General features: G+C 36.4%; 1 protein-coding gene across 1 annotated transcript; it reads right to left on the minus strand.

The window, feature by feature from the left end:
* Nucleotides 1-829: 829 nt before the first annotated feature.
* KCNK18 (potassium two pore domain channel subfamily K member 18) lies at nucleotides 830-24,361 on the minus strand. The gene is made up of 3 exons (XM_063434828.1): nucleotides 24,130-24,361; nucleotides 19,400-19,546; nucleotides 830-1,697 (listed from the first exon to the last, which is right to left on the minus strand). Exons 1-3 carry the CDS (start codon nucleotides 24,359-24,361, stop codon nucleotides 865-867), a joined length of 1,212 nt encoding a protein of 403 aa, XP_063290898.1. The 3' UTR covers nucleotides 830-864.

A 24,361-nucleotide genomic window follows, 5' to 3' on the forward strand; every position in this document is an offset into this window, starting at 1 on the left:
TGGAGTGTCCCTTTAATAATATAAACCCACCCAGTATAACTAACTGTAACCTAACCTACACAGTGCACCTAACGTGTGTGGGAGCCTGGAGTGTCCCTTTAATAATATAAACCCACCCAGTATAACTAACTGTAACCTAACCTACACAGTGCACCTAACGTGTGTGGGAGCCTGGAGTGTCCCTTTAATAATATAAACCCACCCAGTATAACTAACTGTAACCTAACCTACACAGTGCACCTAACGTGTGTGGGAGCCTGAAGTGTCCCTTTAATAATATAAACCCACCCAGTATAGCTAACTGTAACCTAACCTACACAGTGCACCTAACATGTGTGGGAGCCTGGAGTGTCCCTTTAATAATATAAACCCACCCAGTATAGCTAACTGTAACCTATCCTACAAAGTGCACCTAACGTGTGTGGGAGCCTGGAGTGTCCCTTTAATAATATAAACCCACCCAGTATAACTAACTGTAACCTAACCTACACAGTGCATCTAACGTGTGTGGGAGCCTGGAGCTTCTGGCTTATCTTTCTGCATTGTTGCAGATATTGGAATCTTTGAGTCTTGATTACTCTTCTAGGAAATTCAGTGATGGCGAGTCTTTACTCAGTTCAGTTTCAATATAGTCGCTTTCTCATTATGTCCATCTAGTCCATGAGCTCATGCCTTGGGTTCGACATGCTCTGTGTTAGTTAAGATCAAACTTGATCATCAGTTTAGAAAGAATTCATCTCTTCCTTTTGCATGCATCATTGTTAATTGCATGCACAGCTAATATTGAATAATTAAAGATTATAGTCCAAAAAGCACTTTAATGTTAATCTTCTATTTGGTTGTCTTTTCCTGAATATGTATACATTAACTGTGATGTATTGATTCATGTTTTACAATACCCCTGCTGATACAGGACATACATTGCTTATAAAAGCAGACCATCCGGTTTTGTAACAGCTTAAAAGCCATACACATGATGGCCATTCCGATTACAGTGTATGCAGACAGCAATAGAAAGTAATTTGGGTGCGTTGGCACAATATCACCAAAACCGATTGTGGTTAATGTGACAAAGCAAAAATAAAAGGCATCAATCGTCGACCAGTTGGTCTCCCACAAAGGAAGAATGAAAGCCCCGAACATTATATAGGCCACGACCACAAAGACAATCAATATGATTGGCACATCCAGCTGGTCAAGTTCTACTCCGAGCCTATCAAAGTTATTTATTGCTGAGTCGGAAGCTGGAATTGATTCTAGATGGGGGCAGGAGTGGGATTTTTGGAAACTATTACATTTCAACAATGAAATCCTTGAATGCTCTTTAACAATGATCAGTTCAAAAAGATCTATATTTCTCATCTGGTGATACTTTTTCTTCACTGAGGCTTGATTCTTCAGAACATCTGTGAGGTTTAGAGGTTCTTTCATGGAGACTCGACTGTCCAGAGTGGATTCTAAACTTGACTTCCCAGTGTGACCTGTCTGGAGTGAAGAAAGAGTGGTCATATCTCGATCTGGTTTGTGGCGAAAACTTTTCCATGTGTGTAGCACATATTTATAAACTTTAGACATAAGTCCCGCAAGGATATCTCCCAAATCCGTGAGGAGAAGCAGCATCAGAGGGATACCCACAGTGGCATAGATGATACAAGCGATTTTTCCACAGATTGTAACGGGATATAGATGTCCGTACCCTGAGACCGGGAGAAATGCAGACAGGTGATTAGTGAATCTGAAATAACGTACGTGGCATGTATAAAGATGGCGGATGGTAACAATTATTAAACTTTATTATTAGTTACAGAAACGTGATGACATTCTGGATTAATAATATTCTTCCCATAGTTATTTGAATAAAGTAAGTAAAACATTATTGGGTTTTTCAATATTTTTTTGTCTCTGTTTAATATAACTGAGCTGACAGCGAATCCCAATTCTGCCTCGTGAGGAAAACAAACATTTGTGCAAAATAGAAACTAGGAATATTAGGGAATTAATGACAATATTTCTGAATAAAATAGCCAAATTGGAAACTTTCCACAACCCAACTACATTGGTCTAAAATTTGAAATTCTTCAGACAATATTCCTAAAGACATTAGTGAAAACCAAATGCATGAACAGGGCCATCACTTCTTTGGAATTGACCCCATTAAATCAAATGAATGAACGCAACCTTGGGTTAATCTTTTTCATTCTCTTTGTAATTTATATTAAGCATTTAGCAGTTGATATCACACTCAAGCTCACAGCGCATTGTAAGACAATACATTTGAAAGAACGGGCTTCAAGGTTGAATTAGTGGGTTTTAGTATTTTTCTCAACATAGACCACTATGTAACTATGTGACATGGAAACAACTATGTAACCATGTGATTTGTAAGTAACTATATAACCATGTGATTTGTAAGTAACTATGTAACTACGTGATTTGTAAGTAACTATGTAACTATGTGACATGGAAACAACAATGTAACCATGTGATTTGTAAGTAACTATGTAACTACGTGATTTGTAAGTAACTATGTAACCATGTGACATGGAAACAACAATGTAACCATGTGATTTGTAAGTAACTATGTAACTACGTGATTTGTAAGTAACTATGTAACTATGTGACATGGAAACAACTATGTAACCATGTGATTTGTAAGTAACTATGTAACGATGTGATTTGTAAGTAACTATGTAACCATGTGATTTGTAAGTAACTATGTAACTATGCGACATGGAAACAACAATGTAACCATGTGATTTGTAAGTAACTATATAACTATGTGATTTGTAAGTAACTATGTAACGATGTGATTTGTAAGTAACTATGTAACTATGCGACATTGAAACAACTATGTAACCATGTGATTTGTAAGTAACTATGTAACGATGTGATTTGTAAGTAACTATGTAACTACGTGATTTGTAAGTAACTATGTAACTATGTGACATGGAAACAACTATGTAACCATGTGATTTGTAAGTAACTATGTAACGATGTGATTTGTAAGTAACTATGTAACCATGTGATTTGTAAGTAACTATGTAACTATGCGACATGGAAACAACAATGTAACCATGTGATTTGTAAGTAACTATATAACTATGTGATTTGTAAGTAACTATGTAACGATGTGATTTGTAAGTAACTATGTAACTATGCGGCATGGAAACAACAATGTAACCATGTGATTTGTAAGTAACTATGTAACGATGTGATTTGTAAGTAACTATGTAACTATGCGACATGGAAACAACTATGTAACCATGTGATTTGTAAGTAACTATGTAACGATGTAATTTGTAAGTAACTATGTAACTACGTGATTTGTAAGTAACTATGTAACTATGTGACATGGAAACAACTATGTAACCATGTGATTTGTAAGTAACTATGTAACGATGTGATTTGTAAGTAACTATGTAACTACGTGATTTGTAAGTAACTATGTAACTATGCGGCATGGAAACAACAATGTAACCATGTGATTTGTAAGTAACTATGTAACCATGTGATTTGTAAGTAACTATGTAACTACGTGATTTGTAAGTAACTATGTAACTATGCGGCATGGAAACAACAATGTAACCATGTGATTTGTAAGTAACTATGTAACGATGTGATTTGTAAGTAACTATGTAACTACGTGATTTGTAAGTAACTATGTAACTATGTGACATGGAAACAACTATGTAACCATGTGATTTGTAAGTAACTATGTAACGATGTGATTTGTAAGTAACTATGTAACTACGTGATTTGTAAGTAACTATGTAACTATGCGGCATGGAAACAACAATGTAACCATGTGATTTGTAAGTAACTATGTAACCATGTGATTTGTAAGTAACTATGTAACCATGTGATTTGTAAGTAACTATGTAACCATGTGATTTTTAAGTAACTATGTAACCATGTGATTTGTAAGTAACTATGTAACCATGTGATTTGTAAGTAACTCTGTAACTATGCGACATGGAAACAACAATGTAACTATGTGATTTGTAAATAACAATGTAACTATGTGACATCGAAACAACAATGTAACCATGTGATTTGTAAGTAACGATATAACCATGTGATTTGTAAGTAACTATGTGATTTGTAAGTAACTATGTAACCATGTGATTTGTAAGTAACTATGTAACTATGCGACATAGAAACAACAATGTAACCATGTGATTTGTAAGTAACTATGTAACTATGCGACATGGAAACAACAATGTAACCATGTGATTTGTAAGTAACTATGTAACTATGTGATTTGTAAGTAACTATGTAACTATGCGACATGGAAACAACAATGTAACCATGTGATTTGTAAGTAACTATGTAACTATGTGATTTGTTAGTAACTATGTAACCATGTGATTTGTAAGTAACTATGCAACTATGTGACATCGAAACAACAATGTAACCATGTGATTTGTAAGTAACTATATAACCATGTGATTTGTAAGTAACAATGTACCTATGTGATTTGTAAGTAACTATGTAACTATGCGACATGGAAACAACAATGTAACTGTGATTTGTAAGTAACTATGTAACTATGTGATTTGTAAGTAACTATGTTACTATGTGATTTGTAAGTAACTATGTAACCATGTGATTTGTAAGTAACTATGTAACTATGTGATTTGTAAGTAACTATGTTACTATGTGATTTGTAAGTAACTATGTAACCATGTGATTTGTAAGTAACTATGTAACCATGTGATTTGTAAGTAACTATGTAACTATGCGACATGGAAACAACAATGTAACCATGTGATTTGTAAGTAACTATGTAACTATGTGATTTGTAAGTAACTATGTAACTATGCGACATGGAAACAACAATGTAACCATGTGATTTGTAAGTAACTATGTAACTATGTGATTTGTAAGTAACTATGTAACCATGTGATTTGTAAGTAACTATGTAACTATGCGATTTGTAAATAACTATGTAACTATTTGACATGGAAACAACAATGTAACTATGTGATTTGTAAGTAACTATGTAACTATGTGACATAGAAACAGCTATGTAACAATGTGGTTTGTAAATAACTATGTAACTATGTGACATAGAAACAGCTATGTAACAATGTGGTTTGTAAATAACTAGGTAACTATGTGACATAGAAACAGCTATGTAACAATGTGGTTTGTAAGTAACTATGTAACAATGTGGTTTGTAAGTAACTATGTAACTATGTGACATAGAAACAGCTATGTAACAATGTGGTTTGTAAGTAACTATGTAACTATGTGACATGGAAACAACTATTTAACTGTGTAATAAGGAAATAACTATGTAACTATGTGACATCGAAACAACAATGTAACCATGTGATTTGTAAGTAACTATATAACCATGTGATTTGTAAGTAGCAATGTAACTATGTGATTTGTAAGTAACTATGTAACTATGTGATTTGTAAGTAACTATGTAACCATGTGATTTGTAAGTAACTATGTAACTATGTGATTTGTAAGTAACTATGTAACCATGTGATTTGTAAGTAACTATGCAACCATGTGATTTGTAAATAACTATGTAACTATGTGACATGGAAACAACAATGTAACCATGTGATTTGTAAGTAACTATGTAACTATGTGATTTGTAAGTAACTATGTAACTATTTGACATGGAAACAACAATGTAACTATGTGATTTGTAAGTAACTATGTAACTATGTGACATAGAAACAGCTATGTAACAATGTGGTTTGTAAGTAACTATGTAACAATGTGGTTTGTAAATAACTATGTAACCATGTGATTTGTAAGTAACTATGCAACCATGTGATTTGTAAATAACTATGTAACTATGTGACATGGAAACAACAATGTAACTATGTGATTTGTAAGTAACTATGTAACTATTTGACATGGAAACAACAATGTAACTATGTGATTTGTAAGTAACTATGTAACTATGTGACATAGAAACAGCTATGTAACAATGTGGTTTGTAAGTAACTATGTAACAATGTGATTTGTAAGTAACTATGTAACTATGTGACATGGAAACAACTATTTAACTGTGTAATAAGGAAATAACTATGTAACTATGTGATTTGGAAACCGCTATGTAACTATGTGATAGGAAAATAACTGTAACTGTACAATATAGAAATAATAATGTAACTGAGTAGTATTGAAATAACCGTTTATTATGGACACATTACTTCTCCTTTAAACCCTACACTACCAAGAGCTTTGCAAAAAATAGTGACAGAATGTTAGTTTTTGGGTGTACTGGAAACGAATCTTTTAATGTATTTAAATTTCAGTATGCATAGATAGCACATTATTTAATGGAAACAAAATGAAAAAGTTTAGTTGAACTGAAAAAATGATTTACCAAATAATGGAGTTACAGAAGAGGAAACCGTGCTGCAGTCAAGTAAGATGTTTTAATACTTACCATAGACTCTGTGTCCCACAATGTCCATAACCTTCTCACATACATTGCCCTAGGTTTCTGTTGTACACATGCTATATAAACAATAAGTATATATTGCCCCACGAATATTGTACATGTAACACATTACCGGGATATTGCCCATACCACATCACCATCACATTGCTGTCTCCTTGGACACACACACACAAATATACACACACATATAAACACAATGATACACATTTGGCACAAAAACACACAAATTAACAATATACTATGCATTATCAGAATATAAAGGACAGACATTAATACATATTTAATAATGCTACCACGGTTGTTCACAATTAACTCTCTACAAATATATCTTATCAGCACTAGGCCAGAGAATGCAGGACAGGACTGCACATTGACATCCAGAAAATAGCAAGAGAAAGTAGAGCAGATATTCAAGCTACATGGGACTCAAAACTCGAAGAGAAAACAGAAGAAATTATCAAGGCCCACAACACTCTGGCCAAAGCCTACACTAGCACAGACGCCAAAATACAGGACCTAGAGGAAAAATTATCCACGATATAAGGACCACGATATATTCAATAAAAAAAAACCTATGCGGTATCCTAGAGGACAATAAAAATACAGAACTAGCAGAATTACTGCAGCAACTAGTCCACTTTCTACTACTGGAGTAAAGGGATTCAGACCTGCAGCAAGAACGAGCACAGAGGCTGGCGAAACTACGCTATTTTGCTTCCACTATCCCTCGGGACATTATTTCCCGGGTCCATTACTATTCTATTAAAGAGCAAGTGATGCAAGCCGCTAGACTACCTGAGTGCCTGTGGGGACGCTTTGCAAGTAGACAGTTATTCACAGATTTGTCACTAGCTACATTGGCCAGAAAACGCATGCTTGTAGCACTCACAAAAGCGAGGGTCTCTACGCTGCACTGGACATCAGAGACATCATGGCTACTTACAATAACCTGACAGTGTTAGTGTTCAACTCAGGATTCACCTGACAATTTTCCATTACAAATGGCACAAGACAGGGTGCCCCCTGTCACCCATCTTGTTTATTTTTGCTCGCTATTTTGGCTTTATTTTTTTAATTAAATCATGACACGGTATATTATGATCATGTTGTAGTCCATCTGATGTTGCATTTACCTAATTTTAAGACCTGCTCAGGACAGATTATTGTTATTATGTCCTGATATGTAAAACCATAGAATTCAAAGAGGGTGAGGTGGCCAAGTTGAAGGAGGCCTCATGGGCGGGTCGACTTAACGCAATTAAAATGATATCCCTCCCAAAAATTCTATAGTTATTCAGAATTCCAAAAACCATGAACACGTGTGGCACTCAAAATATACTTAACATACATTTATAAAAGAAAATCTGAAAAAAATAAAAAAACACAATCTAGTCCAGATTATCCTTATTATAATACACTGTGCTTCATATACATATATGAGGATTACACTCACATTTACCAGAGCCCTATCAATCCTGGCTCTGGGTGAGAGAGGCTCCACTTGAGAGGGAATGACTCCTACAATGCTTAGGCTTGAAGACTTTGAAGGCTTTAATTCCCAAAAGATGGCACTTTTATGGCACTTTTAATGTGAAATAGTCAAAGCATTAGTGGGTTACACCATATAGTAATACATCAAAAAAGCTCAATTGTGGCATAAAACACCAACTTGCATGTGCTACTTCCTGGTTTTGTCAAGATGCCAGGTTCCGGCTCCGCCTCCTGATGATGTATCACATGCCGTGTTTCACCCACCTCCTGTGTTTTGGGCTTCCTCAGATTTAGAGAAGCGTCTGGCCTGCTTGAGCAGAGTAAGCAGGACTGGAACTGAAGGACGGACAGCTCATCTTAAGGTAGGGGAAGAGGGGCATGGGGGACCTTTATGTGTAGTGTATTAAATTGGGAGGGGGCAGTGTATTCATTTTATGGAGAGGGCAGTGTATTAATTTTGGAAGGGTGGGGGCCAGTGTATTAAATTGGAGGAGGGAGTGGGGTAGTGTATTAGAGTGGTGGGAGGGGGCAGTGTGTTAAATTGGGGGAGGGGGTGGGGCAGTGTATTAGAGTGGTGGGAGGGGGCAGTGTATCAAATTGGGGGAGGGAGTGGGGCAGTGTATTAGAGTGGTGGGAGGGGGCAGTGTGCTTAATTGATGGGAGGGCATGGGCACTGTATTAATTGAAAGAAGGGAGGGGGAACTGTATTAATTTTGGGTAGGAAGAGTGCCAGTGTGTTAAATTGAGGAGCAGTGTATTCATTTGAGGGAGGGAGCGAGCAATATATTAATTTGGGGGAAGGAGAGGGCCAGTGTATTAAATTGGGGGATGGAGTGGGGCTGTGTGGTGGGAGGGGCAGTGTGTTAAATTGGGGGAGGGAGCAGTGTATTAGAGTGGTGGTAGTGCAGCTGTGTGGAGAAGGGGGAGGGTAGTGTATTAAATTAGGGTAGGGAGGGGGTAGTGTATTAAATTGGGGGAGGGTTGTGTATTAAATTAGAGTGGTGGGAGGGGAGCAGTGTGTTAAATTGGGGGAGGGCAGTGTTTTAAATTAGGGGAGGAGGGGGGCAGTGGGAGTAAGGACTGTGTTCTGAAATTGCGTGAGGGGGCAGTGTATTAGAGTGGTGAGAGAGGGGGCAGTGTGTTAAATTGGAGGAGGGTTGTGTATTAAATTAGAGTGGTGGGAGGGGAGCAGTGTGTTAAATTGGGGGAGGGCAGTGTTTTAAATTAGGGGAGGAGGGGGGCAGTGCATTCATTTGGGCGGGGAGGGCGGTGTATTAAATTAGAGTGGTGGGAGGGGAGCAGTGTGTTAAATTGGGGGATGGCAGTGTAATAAATTAGAGTGAAGGGAGGAGGGGCAGTGTATTCCATTAGAGTGGAGGGAGAAGGTGTCGGGATCCCGTGGGCGGCTGCGAGGGGAGGCTGCACTCTGCTCGCAGTACCCTCCAGCCTCGTGGGCTCGGTGAGCGGCATCCTTCCAGTCTCGGATGCCGCCCGCGTCTTCCTCCACATCCCCCAGCTGCAGCATGCATGACGCTGCACGCTGGGAGACCGCACAATATATTACACGCCTGGGTCAGTCACCTGACCCGGCGTTAAAGGCACAGTGCCTCAATCACAGTGGGAGGTTTAGATATCTCCCACGTGTGATTGTTAATTCTGATTGGAAATTATCCAATCAGAATTAACCTGATGGTTTAAATACTTACCTTTCCTGTCCCTCCCTGCCCTGTTGTGGTCTTTGCTTTATAGTATTGCTACTGAACTTGTGTTTTCTGGTTACGTACTCTCTGGCTTGTTAATCTGACTTTGTGACTTTCTCCTACCCTTTGACCTCGGCTTGTTTCTCGTTATTCTGTCTTCTGGTTCCCCTTACTCGGCTTATCTCCTGACTATTCTTTGTGTGCTTAGCCCGGCCACTCTAAGGTCCGGTACTGCACCTTTTCTGTGTGTGTGTGTGTGTTAGCGTGTTGGGTTCCCCGAATCGTGACAGGAGGGGCATTGCATTAGATTAAGGAGCAGTGTATTAGATTGGGTGGAGGGGGCAGTGTATTAGATTGGGTGGAGGGGGCAGTGTATTAGACTAAAGGGTAGTGTATTAGATTGGGTGGAGGAGGCAGTGTATAAGAGTGGCTGGAGGGGGGGCATTGTGTTAAATTTGGAAGGGGGAGTTTTTTAGAGTGGTGGTGGGAGGGGCAGTGTGTTAAATTGGGAAGGGGCAATGTATTACAGTTGTGGGAGGGTGGTCAGTGTGTTAAATCTGAGGAATGGCAGTGTATAAAATTGGGGGGAAGGAGGGCAATGTATTAAATTAGACTGGTGAAAGTAAGGGCAGTGTATTCAATTAGAGTGGAGGGAGGAGGGGCAGTATATTAGATTAAGGGGCAGTGTATTAGATTGGGTGGAGAGGGCAGTGTATTAGATGGGGTGGAGGGGGCAATGTATTAGATTAAAGGGTAGTGTATTAGATTGGGTGGAGGAGGCAGTGTATAAGAGTGGAGGGAGGGAGCAGTGTATTGGATTTGGGGGCAGTGTATTAGAATGGGGGGGCAGTGTATTAGATCGGGTCTGCGTGGAGGCGTTGAACGCTGATTTTCCGCGCAGCGTTTTGCAACACGTGCACAATAGCCTCACAATGCTTTTTCCTATGGGAAAGCATTGGATTGGCTGAGATCATCAAGTTTGTGAAGAACACACTCATAGGACTTCAAAATCTACAAGATAACGTAATTTATTTATTTTGTATAGCTGTGCAACAACATACATTCATCATTTAAAGTCCAATTACCAAACATTTCTTAATATGTCGAGGTGGTTGGACTGAAACATCGGTTATATCCAAATGTACGTCTCCTTAAGACAAATCCGCTCTTTTGTTTACTTTGAAGCCCTACGAGCGTGAGGACGTCCAGTCAGTTAGGCACTTTGTTTATACTGTACTCTACTAAATAAATGAAATAGAAAGACAACAGGGTCAGAGAATATCTGACTCGTGGTCTAGAAATGAGGCCAATGAGGTAAGAAGGGCATAACCTTAAATAGAATATATTAGAAAAAAAAAAACGAATAAGGTAAGGAACCAACCGCAATGGGGTTAGGGACCAGCCTTACTGAAATTACCTCATAATCAGTCATTCAAAGGGAATAGCAAAGACTATATATATATATATAAATACAAACAGTGTTAGAAAATATACAGAGAACCTATGATTAAAATACAGTTGTTAGAAGAAGTAAATAAATAACAATGGGGAGATTACCACTATGATAGATGGGTAGTGTAGAGGGTTTGAAAAATCCCCACTGTAAACCCTGAGGATGCTTAATTCCTTTAAGTCCCATATGAGGATATATATAATGAAAGATAGTCAAGGCAAGGAGTGAAGCCTATCAAATCACACCAAAAGCAGTCAGATAGAGGCCCTGCTAGCCCAAGTACTGAATAGAATAGGAGTTAATTAGATATCGGAAAGACAGGAATCCAAGGGGTTTTAATAATACAGCCCTCACATAGAGTAGTGAGGGTAGTCCTGCTAATAGTATAGTATAGTGGAGTCATCACTCTACAGTGATCTTATGAGCTAAGAGTATTCACCCACTCTCCATATAGTGGTTCAAATCCCCCGGCTAGTGTGAAGTAGCACTGCAGACCCAGACTAGCACCGTTTGTCACGAACGCACCCTACTTCAAGAGTGTGCGTGACGTAGTTGTGGTGGTGAAAGGGTTAAAGTTCTTTATTTGTCTGCACTAGACCAGAAATAATGATAAAATCCCCCTTAACACCACTTTCACTTAACCCCTTAAGGACCGGACTGTTTTTGCGATGTTGTACATTTGCGACCAGGCCTCTTTTTACTCTTTTGTGGTGTTTGTGTTTAGCTGTAATTTTCCGCTCTCTCATTTACTGTTCCCATACAAATTATATATCATTTTTTTTCAGGACAAAAGGGGCTTTCTTTACATACCATTATTTATATAATCTCATGTAATTTAATTTAAAAAAATATGAAAAATTTAAAAAAATACATGTTTTTTTACTTTTACTTGAAAAATCCTTTACTCATCTACAAAAGCTAATGAAAAAAACTGCTAAATAGATTCAAAATGTTGTCCTGAGTTTAAAAATACCCAGTGTTTACTTGCTTTTTTTTTTGCAAGTTATAGGGCTATAGGTACAAGTAGGATATTGCGGTTTCAAAACCTATATTTTTAAAATGTATCAATAGTGACATTGTAACACTATTATCTGTCATAAATCTCTGAATAACACCCCATATGTACATATTTTTTTAAAGTAGACAACCCAGGGTATTCAATATGGGGTATGTCCAGTCTTTTTTAGTAGCCACTTAGTAACAAACACTGGCCAAAATTAGCGTTCATATTTGTTTGTGTGTGAAAAAAGTAAAAAACTAAATTAAACACAAATTTTGGCCAGTGTTTGTGACTAAATGGTTACTAAAAAAGACTGGACATACTCCATTTGCAATGCCTTATGTGGTCTTATTTTGCCAGTGGTATGCCATCATGGGGGCAATTCTCATTCCTGGGCTACCATACGCTCTCAAAGACAACGTAACCAACCTGGCCATTTTCAATGTAAAAATATCTGACCCTGTAACTTTCAAAAACACTATAAAACCTGTACATGGGGGTACTGTTATACTCGGGAGACTTTGCTGAACACAAATATTAGTGATTCAAAACAGGAAAACATATTCAATACATAGAGAGACATTTCTCAATCGGATCTTCAAACCTATCAATAGCAGTCATTTTATAAATGGCATTAAGGAAGCAGCGAGCTCTTTCTCCTCATCGAGATTATTCAAGTCTAAAGATGTATGTCAATCGGATCTTCAATTGCACCGATCTCAGTCATTTGTTAGATGGGAATAAAAGGAGAGTAATCACACACTCCTCCTTTAGATTATCTCTAATAAGGGTAGTACTGTCTCTTTAAGGACACTGTTATAAATACAAATACCTCACGGACCATAGTTATCTTTATTACACAGTTATAGATGGCTCATTGGTCAACGTTTAATTTCTTCTTTTCAAGAGAGCAATGGACACTAAATAAAACTGAAACTAAGGGTTCTCATTTATACTTAAGAAAAAGGACCCAATATAAATATCTAAGGGTCTATATAGAATATGGAAACGACGCTATCCTAACAAATCTTTTTAAAGAATTAAATATGACTCAGGGGTAATTTCATTATCAATTCAGGTGTATATATATATATAAAAGACCTCTATGTAATAAGATGCCAGGAATCTAAAAACACTAAATTTGTAAAACCTTGTATAACAATGTATAGAAAAGTGAATAATCTATTAACTAGATAACTTTGATCATCTCACAAGTATCAAAGATGAGTTTTAGAGTAGGACAAAATTATTTATATATATAGATAGAAGAATGCATTTTCTCTCTGTCAGACATTGGCTGCCTGTATCCTAAGGAGCCAATTCAAAGTGACGCAATATTACATTTCCCTGGAATTTCTCGGGATTTACACAAGGAAATTCTGGTAAGAATTTGGTAATTTGTACCAAACTCACATGTTTATTCTGCACCATCCAGGGCCAGTTTAAAATGAGTCAATCTCACAAGTAAATCTGCAAATCAGGGACATTATTATGAAAGACCCATTCCAACTAGGGAGAGAGAAAAATATGAAGGAAATACACAAACTAGGAGAGATGGGAGGGAAACGGAAAGAGTAGTGAGGGCTTCAAAACCCATCACCCCAAAGAGCCGGCTCCACCATGTAGGGAGACAGAGAAATCAAGAAAACTGGAGGAAGAGCCCTAGAAAGAACACTACTCCCCAGAGGAGGAACAGTTTTGAAATACCATTAGAGAATAGATTTGAACCCCTAAGGGGAAGCAGAGATGAGTCCAATATTTTTTTAGAGCAAAGAGAGAGATGGACAAACCACCCAAAAAGTACCCCCCAAGAAAGATACAGAGCAATAGAAGAGGAAAGCGAGGAAGGAGAAATAATGCTAGGAGTAAGGAGGAAACGTGTAACGACATAGAGGTTTTTAATTTATCAGAAAAAGTTTTAACTGATGTACAGCTTAATGTTTTAAATAAAGGTTTTAAGTTTGACCCAAGTTGCTCTTTAAATAAATTCGAAACATTTGTTGATATTAACCGTTTTAACCATAAATTATGTCTTGAAAAGTTTTTTAAGAGGAAAGAGTTGGAATCCAATGTAGACCCTACACTATTTTTAGGTGAGGACAGCGTAGACATTGTACACACAGATTTAAAAAAGAAATCCAACTTTTATCCTTCATTTCTCAAATCAGATTCGATGAAAGTATTTGAGCGGGCATGCTGAGAGGAAATATACAAGATAAAACCCCTCTCCAAGTATAGCTTGAATTTAACATTTGAGGAGAAAAGGAGTTTAGATGAATTGAAAAATGATTCATCGATAGTTATCAAACCGGCTGATAAGGGTGGTGGGGTGGTCATAATGGACATGTCAACATATTTACAGGAAATAGAAAAACAACTTGAGGATACCAACACGTATAAAAAACTAAAGAAAGACCCTACACAAGAGATTAAGAAAAAATATCAAACCTTCCTAGAGCAAGAAGAGAAAGACGATATTTTAAATAAGGGAGAACTAGCTTTTTTATCCCTAGACCACCCGCGTATACCGGTAATCTATGTATTACCAATATTACATAAAGATCCCGTAAATCCACCAGGGCGTCCAATAATATCGGGTATAAATAAAATTTTAGCGCCTTTATCTCAATGCATAGATTTTCACCTCCAGCCTCTAGTAAAAGGTTGTCCCTCTTATCTTCAGGACTCAATGAGTCTGCTTAATATTCTTAATAATTTTAAATGGGAAAATGATTACCTCCTCATTACATGTGACGTAACCAGTTTATATACCATCATCAAACATGAAAAGGGATGTGAGGCTACTGAGTTTTATTTACAAGAGTCTGAGAAATATAACGAAGCCCAATGTAATTTTATTTTAGATGGTATACGGATGATTTTAAATAATAATTATTTCTGGTTTGAAAGAGACTTCTTTTTACAGATCAGAGGTACTACTATGGGGACCAGGTTCGCACCGAGCTATGCCAACTTTTTATGGCTTATTGGGAACAAACTTTTATTTACCAAGAGCATGGCTTTTGTGCGAACCTGGTCCTATATAAAACACATAGATTGATGATATTTTTATTATCTGGAAGGGGTCCTGCGATCTTTTTAATACTTTTTTTAACTCTCTTAATTTTAATGATTGGGGGATTCGTTTAACTAAAAGTGTGAGTGATACAAGCATTGATTTCTTAGATCTTAATATTTATATTTGTAATAATGTTTTAATTAATCGCATTTTTTTTAAACAAGTTGATATTAACAGTTACATTGAAGTCAGCAGTTGCCACCATAAACCCTGGTTGTCGAACATTCCTAGGGGCCAATTTCTAAGGCAACGTAGGAATTGTACAAACAAACAAGACTTTTCTGATCAGGCAGAACTCCTAAAAAAACAATTTATACAAAAAGGGTATGATAAGAAGGCTTTAGATACCAAGATTCAGGAAATATCATCTCTGGATAGATCTCCCCTTTTGAAATATAAAAAGAGGGAGAATTTGCCGACAGACAACAAAAAGAAACAGATCCCCTTCATTTTTAACTATTCGACTAACGTAGGTGCCATTAGAAGAATTATAAACAAGAATTGGGACATCCTAATTCAGGATGAGGAAATACAAGAATTTTTAGGTCCAAAGCCCAGATTTATTTTTAGAGGAGCGAGGAACTTCAAACAAATTTTAACTAGAAGTTTTCTAGAAAAAACACCTCAAAATGATAGTAATTTTTTAACCAATTGGTTGAAGAAAAAACAAGGTTTTTATCACTGTGGAATGTGCAACGCATGTAAAAACACAGATATAAAATAGAAAAATGTAATTGCTTTTAAGTCTCTCAGTACCAAAAAAGAATTTAAAATGAAGTCCATGATGACATGCCATTTGAATAATGTTATATACCTACTAAACTGCACATGTGGCCTTCAATATGTAGGTAAAATATCAAGGCCACTGAAAGTGCGAATAGGTGAGCATGTTAGGAATATTAAAAAAGGATTTGCAAACCACAGTGTATCTAAGCACTTTCTGGCAAAACATAATTCAGACCCCAAATTTGTAAACTTTTTTTTTTGCTATAGAGAAGATAGAGTCCCATTGGAGAGGAGGGGATCTCCCCAAAAAATTGAGTACCCAAGAGGTAAAGTGGATTTTTGAGATGCGCACTTTATCACCCTTGGGTCTCAATATTGATTTTGAGATTAACAGCATTTTATGAAGGTTTTAAAATAAGTTTGAATTAAAGTATAATTTTATGAATAGTATTTTTATATATCTCTGTTTTTATACATGTTGTTTTTAAAATTATAGTTTAAAAAACTTGGTTTTATATTACCAGAGGTGTTTATATTGCTATGTAGGAAACCTCCTTGAAAACTCTATGTCACAATTCACTTTGACTTTAATCCACCCCTTTCTCCTTCCCTCTTATTTACATGTTTTCATTTTGAATAGATATACATTTAGTGTATGATGTATTCATAAAGTTTAAGCATTGTATGCATATTACAAAAGTGGGTAACAATAGTATTCTCGCTTTTTATTTATCCTCCTTTTCTGTATGATTTCGTCACTTGACGATATGAACTATTGGCAAATTGTCCTTTCAATGATGGACGTTTCACATGCCGGAACTAGTTTGGAAGCCTCAATAGACCGCAGAAGACCTCGCGGCACACGTGACTGGAAATGACAGGTCGGAACACATCAAGTCGTTGCCACAGGATCTGACGTTATGAAAACAGGACCGGAAGAGTGAGGACATCATATTGAATTGCATGGACTGCCCTAATGTCGGACATGTTAGGGAGGGCTGGAGACAGAGGTACATAGCCGGAGGTGTGGCCATACTTTGGTTGGTGTGACACTTCCGGCTATGACCATATTTGGGTATGGGTGGGAATCTATACAATGTATGCCATTATTCATTGTACTGTGTGATTGTTTCGTATATATAAGAGCTTCTAAGCTCAGTATGAAGTTATATGCACTTGAGAAAGACCTACTAAAAGGTTGAAACGCGTTGTGCTGCTTATTGATTTTTATTTATATATATATATACTCTTTATTTAAAAAATGTGTTTAAATAAAACTTTTCATACATACCTGCCCTGGACTTTGGAGTTTGCTGCAATCTACTAGTTCCAAGTTCCGGTGGATGTACCCTGCTGTATGACTACCAGATATCTCAAGGATGAGATGACAAGCGCTATAAGTCTAGAGCCAACTTTGAATGGGCTCTGAAAATTGTGTTACAAATAACCTGTAGTGTGGTTACCTGAGAAAATTCTATGTGTAAGGTAAAACCCACATGTTTTTCTGTGTGCGCAAATCACCTTCTTTCTTACTATATCACATTTTAAGTGTAAACGGTGACATTACGCTTGGGTAATTTTTGCTGCACCAGATTTTAGAAATACTAACGCCACTGTGTCCTTTTTTCTGTTTTATCTTTTATAGATAGAAGAATGCATTTTCTCTTTGCCAGTCCTTACATTGGCTTCCTGTATCCTATAGGAGTCAGTTCAAAGTGCTAACCCATACCTATAAAGCACTGACCAATTCTAGCCCCTCTTATATCTCTTCACAGATCCATAGGTATGCCCCTTCTCGGTCTCTCCGCTCTGCCCGTGACCTTCTCCTGTCCGCTGCTCGCATTTCCATGACTTCTCGCGGGCGGCTCCCTTTCCTATGGAATAGCCTGCCTACCGCCACCAGACTCTCCCCTAGTCTTCAATCATTTAAGAAGTGCCTTAAAACCCATCTGTTTAGTAAAGCTTATGGCCTCCCGGAGTAACCTCTACCTCACATACCTGTCTCTTGCTCTCTCCTAAAGGGCATCACTCTACTCTCTCCTCCAGCTCTGCTTCACTACCACCTTATTTGATTGATATTTCTGGCCCTAATGTCTTTTATACCCCACCTCCAATAGACTGTAAGCTCGTTTGAGCAGGGTCCTCTTCAACCTATCATTCCTGTAAGTTTTCTTGTAGTTGTCCTATTTATAGTTAAGTCCCCCCTCTAATAATATTGTAAAGCGCTACGGAATCTGTTGGCGCTATATAAATGGCAATAATAATAATAATAATAATTATTATTATTATTATAATTATCTTCTTTTTATAATTTTATTGTTTCTTTTCTCAAAAAGATAAAGATGGGTCGGAGTAGAAGCCTAAATTCCAATAAGAGAATGATAAGTATCAGTGTTCATGTATAGTGTAAATATATTAGTTGAATATTTGCTATTCCTTTTGAATGACTGATTAGGAGGTAATTTCCCCTTTGAGATTGGTTCCTTACCTTATTTGTTTTTTTCCTAACTGTTTTAAACAAACCTACGTTTTTTATAAAAACTGAAGTTTAAATTTTTTTTGCGGCCCACATAAACTTAAACCTTGTTTATTTGGCCTGTGTTAGCGTTGCTTGGGGAACGGGGATGGTGGACATCGAAAGAGCACATAACTTGGATCCAGGCCTGCTGATTATTCCGTGATGTCCCCTAGAATGAAGAGACCTTTTCTCTCAATAAAACACTATTGCATAGAATGTCTATTTTTGTATCTTACATAGGCCAATCACAGCTAAGCTTGTTACCAGTTTATGGGTACCTTTCATGTCTGTACTTAAATAAAGAATATTTAAAATATAAAATAAGTTTGAGATATGGAGGTATATTTACTAAGCAATTCATTGTCATGAATTCATATCTAAATGTGAAATTTAAACAAAAAGCCCTCGCTCTACCCCAGCTATTATCACAGCTTTTACTCTATTTTACTCTAATTTTACAATTAGGTTTTCAGTTAACTATAATTTGGTTTTAGTGATAATAAAATACAGCATTTACCCAGAGAGGACAAACTCTTACATTTTATTTTTAAATGAAGGACACAAAATAAAATACATTTCTGAAGGTACGATAAAATTCTTCAACGTGACACATTTATTTGAAATGAGGAAAACAAGTGTTGCTGAACTTGCTCAATGGAGCGATTTGAGGTCATCATAAGGAGGATGTGAGATTGTCTCCGGAGCTGAATGTGGGATGAGAATGGAGAGCTGTCTGTGTGTGTATGATGTAGGGAATGATCAGTACGCACACAGGTTTCACAATAAATTCTTATTACATTTGGTGCCCTTAGGAACTGTTTGCAGCAAATTTTCTGCAAGTTGGTGAATCCATAATGTATAATGTAATATAATTATTATATAGCTTTATATACAGCAATGGTGCTCCTGCTACCCTTATAATGCAGCTAACATTTTGTCTGGCCTGCGCCCAATGTTCTCCAAGCATTACATTTGGCCGGTGTCCTGTTGATCACTTACCGATTGTCGTGAATATTGTGCAGCAAAAGAATAATGATTTTAGAAAGCCCCATTCCAACTCTGCCATCTGCAACCATTCTACTTTTAGGTTTTGTATTAACATGTGTCTGGTGGAATTAATGAACTCATCCTTTTGTGAAACATTTCCTGTAACAGGGAAATAAGATTGTGTGTGTTAACGACACAGACAGAGACAGCAACATAGACAATATGTGACATTGCGAACACAGATAGATTTTGTTATTAATAGAAAAACATTTTTAGGATAGAAGATATCTGTTCCAAAGAGCTATTTACTTCTTAATTGGATTTTGTGATTAAAGGGACACTCCAAGCACCATAACCACTAGATAGGACTCTCAAATATGAACTAATAATACCATAAAATCAAACAACACAATAAGCTGTAAAAATAAATAAACTATAGAAATTCAATAAGCTATAATAAGCTGTGGTGGATATGGTACTTAGAGTCCTTTTACCGTTACTTTCTATCACAATTTTTAATGGCTGGACTTTCTCTTTAATAATTGGCACATCGCCAAATGCCTTTACCTGTGAGATGTAAATTCAGGAATATCATGTGACCAAATTGGAATCTGTTGGTTTTATACAAATGAGGGAATTAGATCAATATAATTATTCTAATTTTTAGTGAGTTAATACCCTTTTGTTGTCCTATACAAGAATTTAAAAAACAAACACAGAGAACATTTGACGCAATATTACATTTCCCTGGAATTTCTCGGGATTTACACAAGGAAATTCTGGTGAGAATTTGGTAATTTGTACCAAACTAATGTGTTTATTCTGCGCCATCCAGGGCCAGTTTAAAATGAGTCAATCTCACAAGTCAATCTCACAAGTAATTCCTATAGTATAATGTATAGATTCAAGCAGATCTTCCCAGTAAAATCGACATTATATCGATTTATTGAAACCTGCATTAGTTCAGCTGTGGCAGCTCAATAAATCGAACATTTTACATTTTATAATTTCATTAACGATGAGGCTGACATTACTTTATCCACATTTGTTGTTATTTGTTTCAATACTGGCTGCATTCTCATTGGCTGAGAATATTGAATGCCCAGTCAGGACACAGTTTTATTTTCGCATGGGTCCTTCTGGCAGGATATCTCTAATGCGACTCAACTTCTTATAAATATTATATACTTAGGCTATAAAAAAACATTAAATTGAATTATTAAATAAATACTGAACATTTACAGGGACATTCCGGACTCCTAACGCCCTTTAACATCATGAAATGCTTTATAAGTGAAGAATGTGTCCTCTTTTTTAAAATTGTATAAAAAGCGCAGATTGTGATAGAAATTAGTACTTAAATGAACCTAGTTATACCCCCCTTCCTGGCTGTCAATCAGACACCTGGTCCGGTTACTTCCTGGTTTGTTTAACTCAGTGGAGATAAACTCAAGTAGCAGTAATTGCCCAGAGCAGCTGCCGTGCAAAGACTTCTCATTGAGCTGCACTGTGATTGGACAGCCACATAAATTCTGGGCGGGGTTAGAAGGGGAGGGATTGCAAAGGCTGCAGACAAGAAATCTAAAGATTTTACAAACTGTTTTTTAGAATTATCCCAATTAAAATATATATTATTAAATGCATGCATATTTTTTTTGAGGGTACATCTACTAATCAGACTTATTTAACATTTATTTTTGTATTTAAGTAGGGAACTGTCTCTTTTATAGCAGCGATATAGGACAAGGATGGAGAATCATGGCATAGTTTATTAGAACAATCTCTATATACTCTGTGTTATTGTATATTAGAACAATCCCATATGTTCTGTGTTATTGTATATTAGATCCATCCCATATACTCTGCCTTATTGTATATTGGAACAATCCCCATATACTCTGCACCATAATATAAATAAAAGCATTATGTGTGCCCATAGTGCGATAGGTATATAGTTAGGTAACACACTGTTATATTGTATCATGCTGTGTATAGTAATACGGCTATATTGTATCACGCTGTGTATAGTAACACACTGTTATATTGTATCACTCTGTTTATAGTAACACTGTTGTATTGTATCAGGCTGTGTATAGTAACACTGTTATATTGTATCACGCTGTGTATAGTAACACACTGTTATATTGTATCATGCTCTGTATAGTAACACTGTTATATTGTATCACACTGTGTAATGTAACACTGTTACATTGTATCATGCTGTGTATAGTAACAAACTGTTACATTGTATCAGGTTGTGTACAATAACAATCTGTTGCATTGTGTCAGGCTGTGTATAATAACAATCTCTTACATTGTTTCATGCTGTGTCTAATAACAAACTGTTACATGGTGCCAGGCTGTGTATAATAACAATCTGTTACATTGTTTCATGTTGTGTATAATAGCAATCTGTTACATTGTTTCATGGTATGTATAATAACAATCTGTTACATTGTGCCAGGCTGTGTATAATAACAATCTGTTACATTGTTTCATGATGTGTATAATAACAATCTGTTACATTGTTTCATGCTGTGTATAATAAACTGTTACATGGTGCCAGGCTGTGTATAATAACAAACTGGTACATGGTGCCAGGCTGTGTATAATAGCAATCTGTTACATTGTTTCATGTTGTGTATAATACCAATCTGTTACACGGTGCCAGGCTGTGTATAATAACAGTCTGTTGCATTGTGTCAGGATGTGTATAGTAACAATCTGTTACATTGTTTCATGCTGTGTATAATAACAAACTGTTACATGGTGCCCGGCTGTGTATAATAACAATCTGTTACATTGTTTCATGTTGTGTATAATAGCAATCTGTTACATTGTTTCATGTTGTGTATAATAACAATCTGTTACACGGTGTCAGGCTGTGTATAATAACAGTCTGTTGCATTGTGTCAGGATGTGTATAATAACAATCTGTTACATTGTTTCATGTTGTGTATAATAACAAACTGTTACATGGTGCCAGGCTGTGTATAATAACAATCTGTTACATTGTTTCATGTTGTGTATAATAACAATCTGTTACACGGTGTCAGGCTGTGTATAATAACAGTCTGTTGCATTGTGTCAGGATGTGTATAATAACAATCTGTTACATTGTTTCATGTTGTGTATAATAGCTAACTGGTACATGGTGCCAGGCTGTGTATAATAACAATCTGTTACATTGTTTCATGCTGTGTATAATAACAATCTGTTACATGGTGCCAGGCTGTGTATAATAACAATCTGTTACATTGTTTCATGTTTTGTATAATAGCAATCTGTTACATTGTTTCATGTTGTGTATAATAACAATCTGTTACACGGTGTCAGGCTGTGTATAATAACAGTCTGTTGCATTGTGTCAGGATGTGTATAATAACAATCTGTTACATTGTTTCATGTTGTGTATAATAACAAACTGTTACATGGTGCCAGGCTGTGTATAATAACAATCTGTTACATTGTTTCATGTTGTGTATAATAACAATCTGTTACACGGTGTCAGGCTGTGTATAATAACAGTCTGTTGCGTTGTGTCAGGATGTGTATATTAACAATCTGTTACATTGTTTCATGTTGTGTATAATAGCAAACTGTTACATTGTTTCATGTTGTGTATAATAACAAACTGTTACATTGTTTCATGTTGTGTATAATAACAAACTGTTACATTGTTTCATGTTGTGTATAATAACAATCTGTTACATTGTTTCATGCTGTGTATAATAACAATCTGTTACACGGTGCCAGGCTGTGTATAATAACAGTCTGTTGCATTGTGTCAGGATGTGTATATTAACAATCTGTTACATTGTTTCATGTTGTGTATAATAGCAAACTGTTGCATGGTGCCAGGCTGTGTATAATAGCTAACTGGTACATGGTGCCAGGCTGTGTATAATAACAATTTGTTACATTGTTTCATGCTGTGTATAATAACAATCTGTTACATGGTGCCAGGCTGTGTATAATAACAATCTGTTACATTGTTTCATGTTGTGTATAATAGCAATCTGTTACATTGTTTCATGTTGTGTATAATAACAATCTGTTACACGGTGTCAGGCTGTGTATAATAACAGTCTGTTGCATTGTGTCAGGATGTGTATAATAACAATCTGTTACATTGTTTCATGTTGTGTATAATAACAAACTGTTACATGGTGCCAGGCTGTGTATAATAACAATCTGTTACATTGTTTCATGTTGTGTATAATAACAATCTGTTACACGGTGTCAGGCTGTGTATAATAACAGTCTGTTGCATTGTGTCAGGATGTGTATATTAACAATCTGTTACATTGTTTCATGTTGTGTATAATAGCAAACTGTTACATTGTTTCATGTTGTGTATAATAACAAACTGTTACATTGTTTCATGTTGTGTATAATAACAAACTGTTACATTGTTTCATGTTGTGTATAATAACAATCTGTTACATTGTTTCATGCTGTGTATTATAACAATCTGTTACATGGTGCCAGGCTGTGTATAATAGCAATATGTTACATTGTTTCATGTTGTGTATAATAACAGTCTGTTACATTGTTTCATGCTGTGTATAATAACAATCTGTTGCATGGTGCCAGGCTGTGTATAGTAACAATCTGTTACATTGTTTCATGTTATGTATAATAACAAACTGTTGCATGGTGCCAGGCTGTGTATAATAACAAACTGTTACATTGGGTCAGGCCATGTGTGATGTAGGTAATATGCCTTTGGTGTCACTTACCTGAGTCTGAGTAGGTGTTTTGTGAGATGTTCCATAGCTGTAAAAGAAAACCTTGAAATTCTGTGTCTGGTTTCCTTCCAGAACCCTCAGTGTATTTAAAGATAAAAGCCCCTATAACGCTATAAAGAACCAGGGAGGCCACAAGGCATGCATGGGGTAAAATGATCCAGAAAAGGCGAGGACATTTCAGGCCGAAGATGCGATCAGGAGGCAGTGGAGTCTTGCTAGACAT

Source organism: Pelobates fuscus, chromosome 10, assembly GCF_036172605.1.
Source record: "Pelobates fuscus isolate aPelFus1 chromosome 10, aPelFus1.pri, whole genome shotgun sequence".
NCBI classification, from domain to species: domain Eukaryota; kingdom Metazoa; phylum Chordata; class Amphibia; order Anura; family Pelobatidae; genus Pelobates; species Pelobates fuscus.

Excerpts from the sequence above, each read along its gene's own strand:
- KCNK18 (XM_063434828.1), bottom strand. The coding sequence starts at position 24,361 with ATGTCTAGCAAGACTCCACTGCCTCCTGATCGCATCTTCGGCCTGAAA. Across the intron at positions 19,547-24,129 it reads AAACACCTACTCAGACTCAG|GAAATGTTTCACAAAAGGAT; the intron begins GTAAGTGACACC and ends TCCCTGTTACAG. Across the intron at positions 1,698-19,399 it reads CACAATATTCACGACAATCG|GGTACGGACATCTATATCCC; the intron begins GTAAGTGATCAA and ends TCCCGGTCTCAG.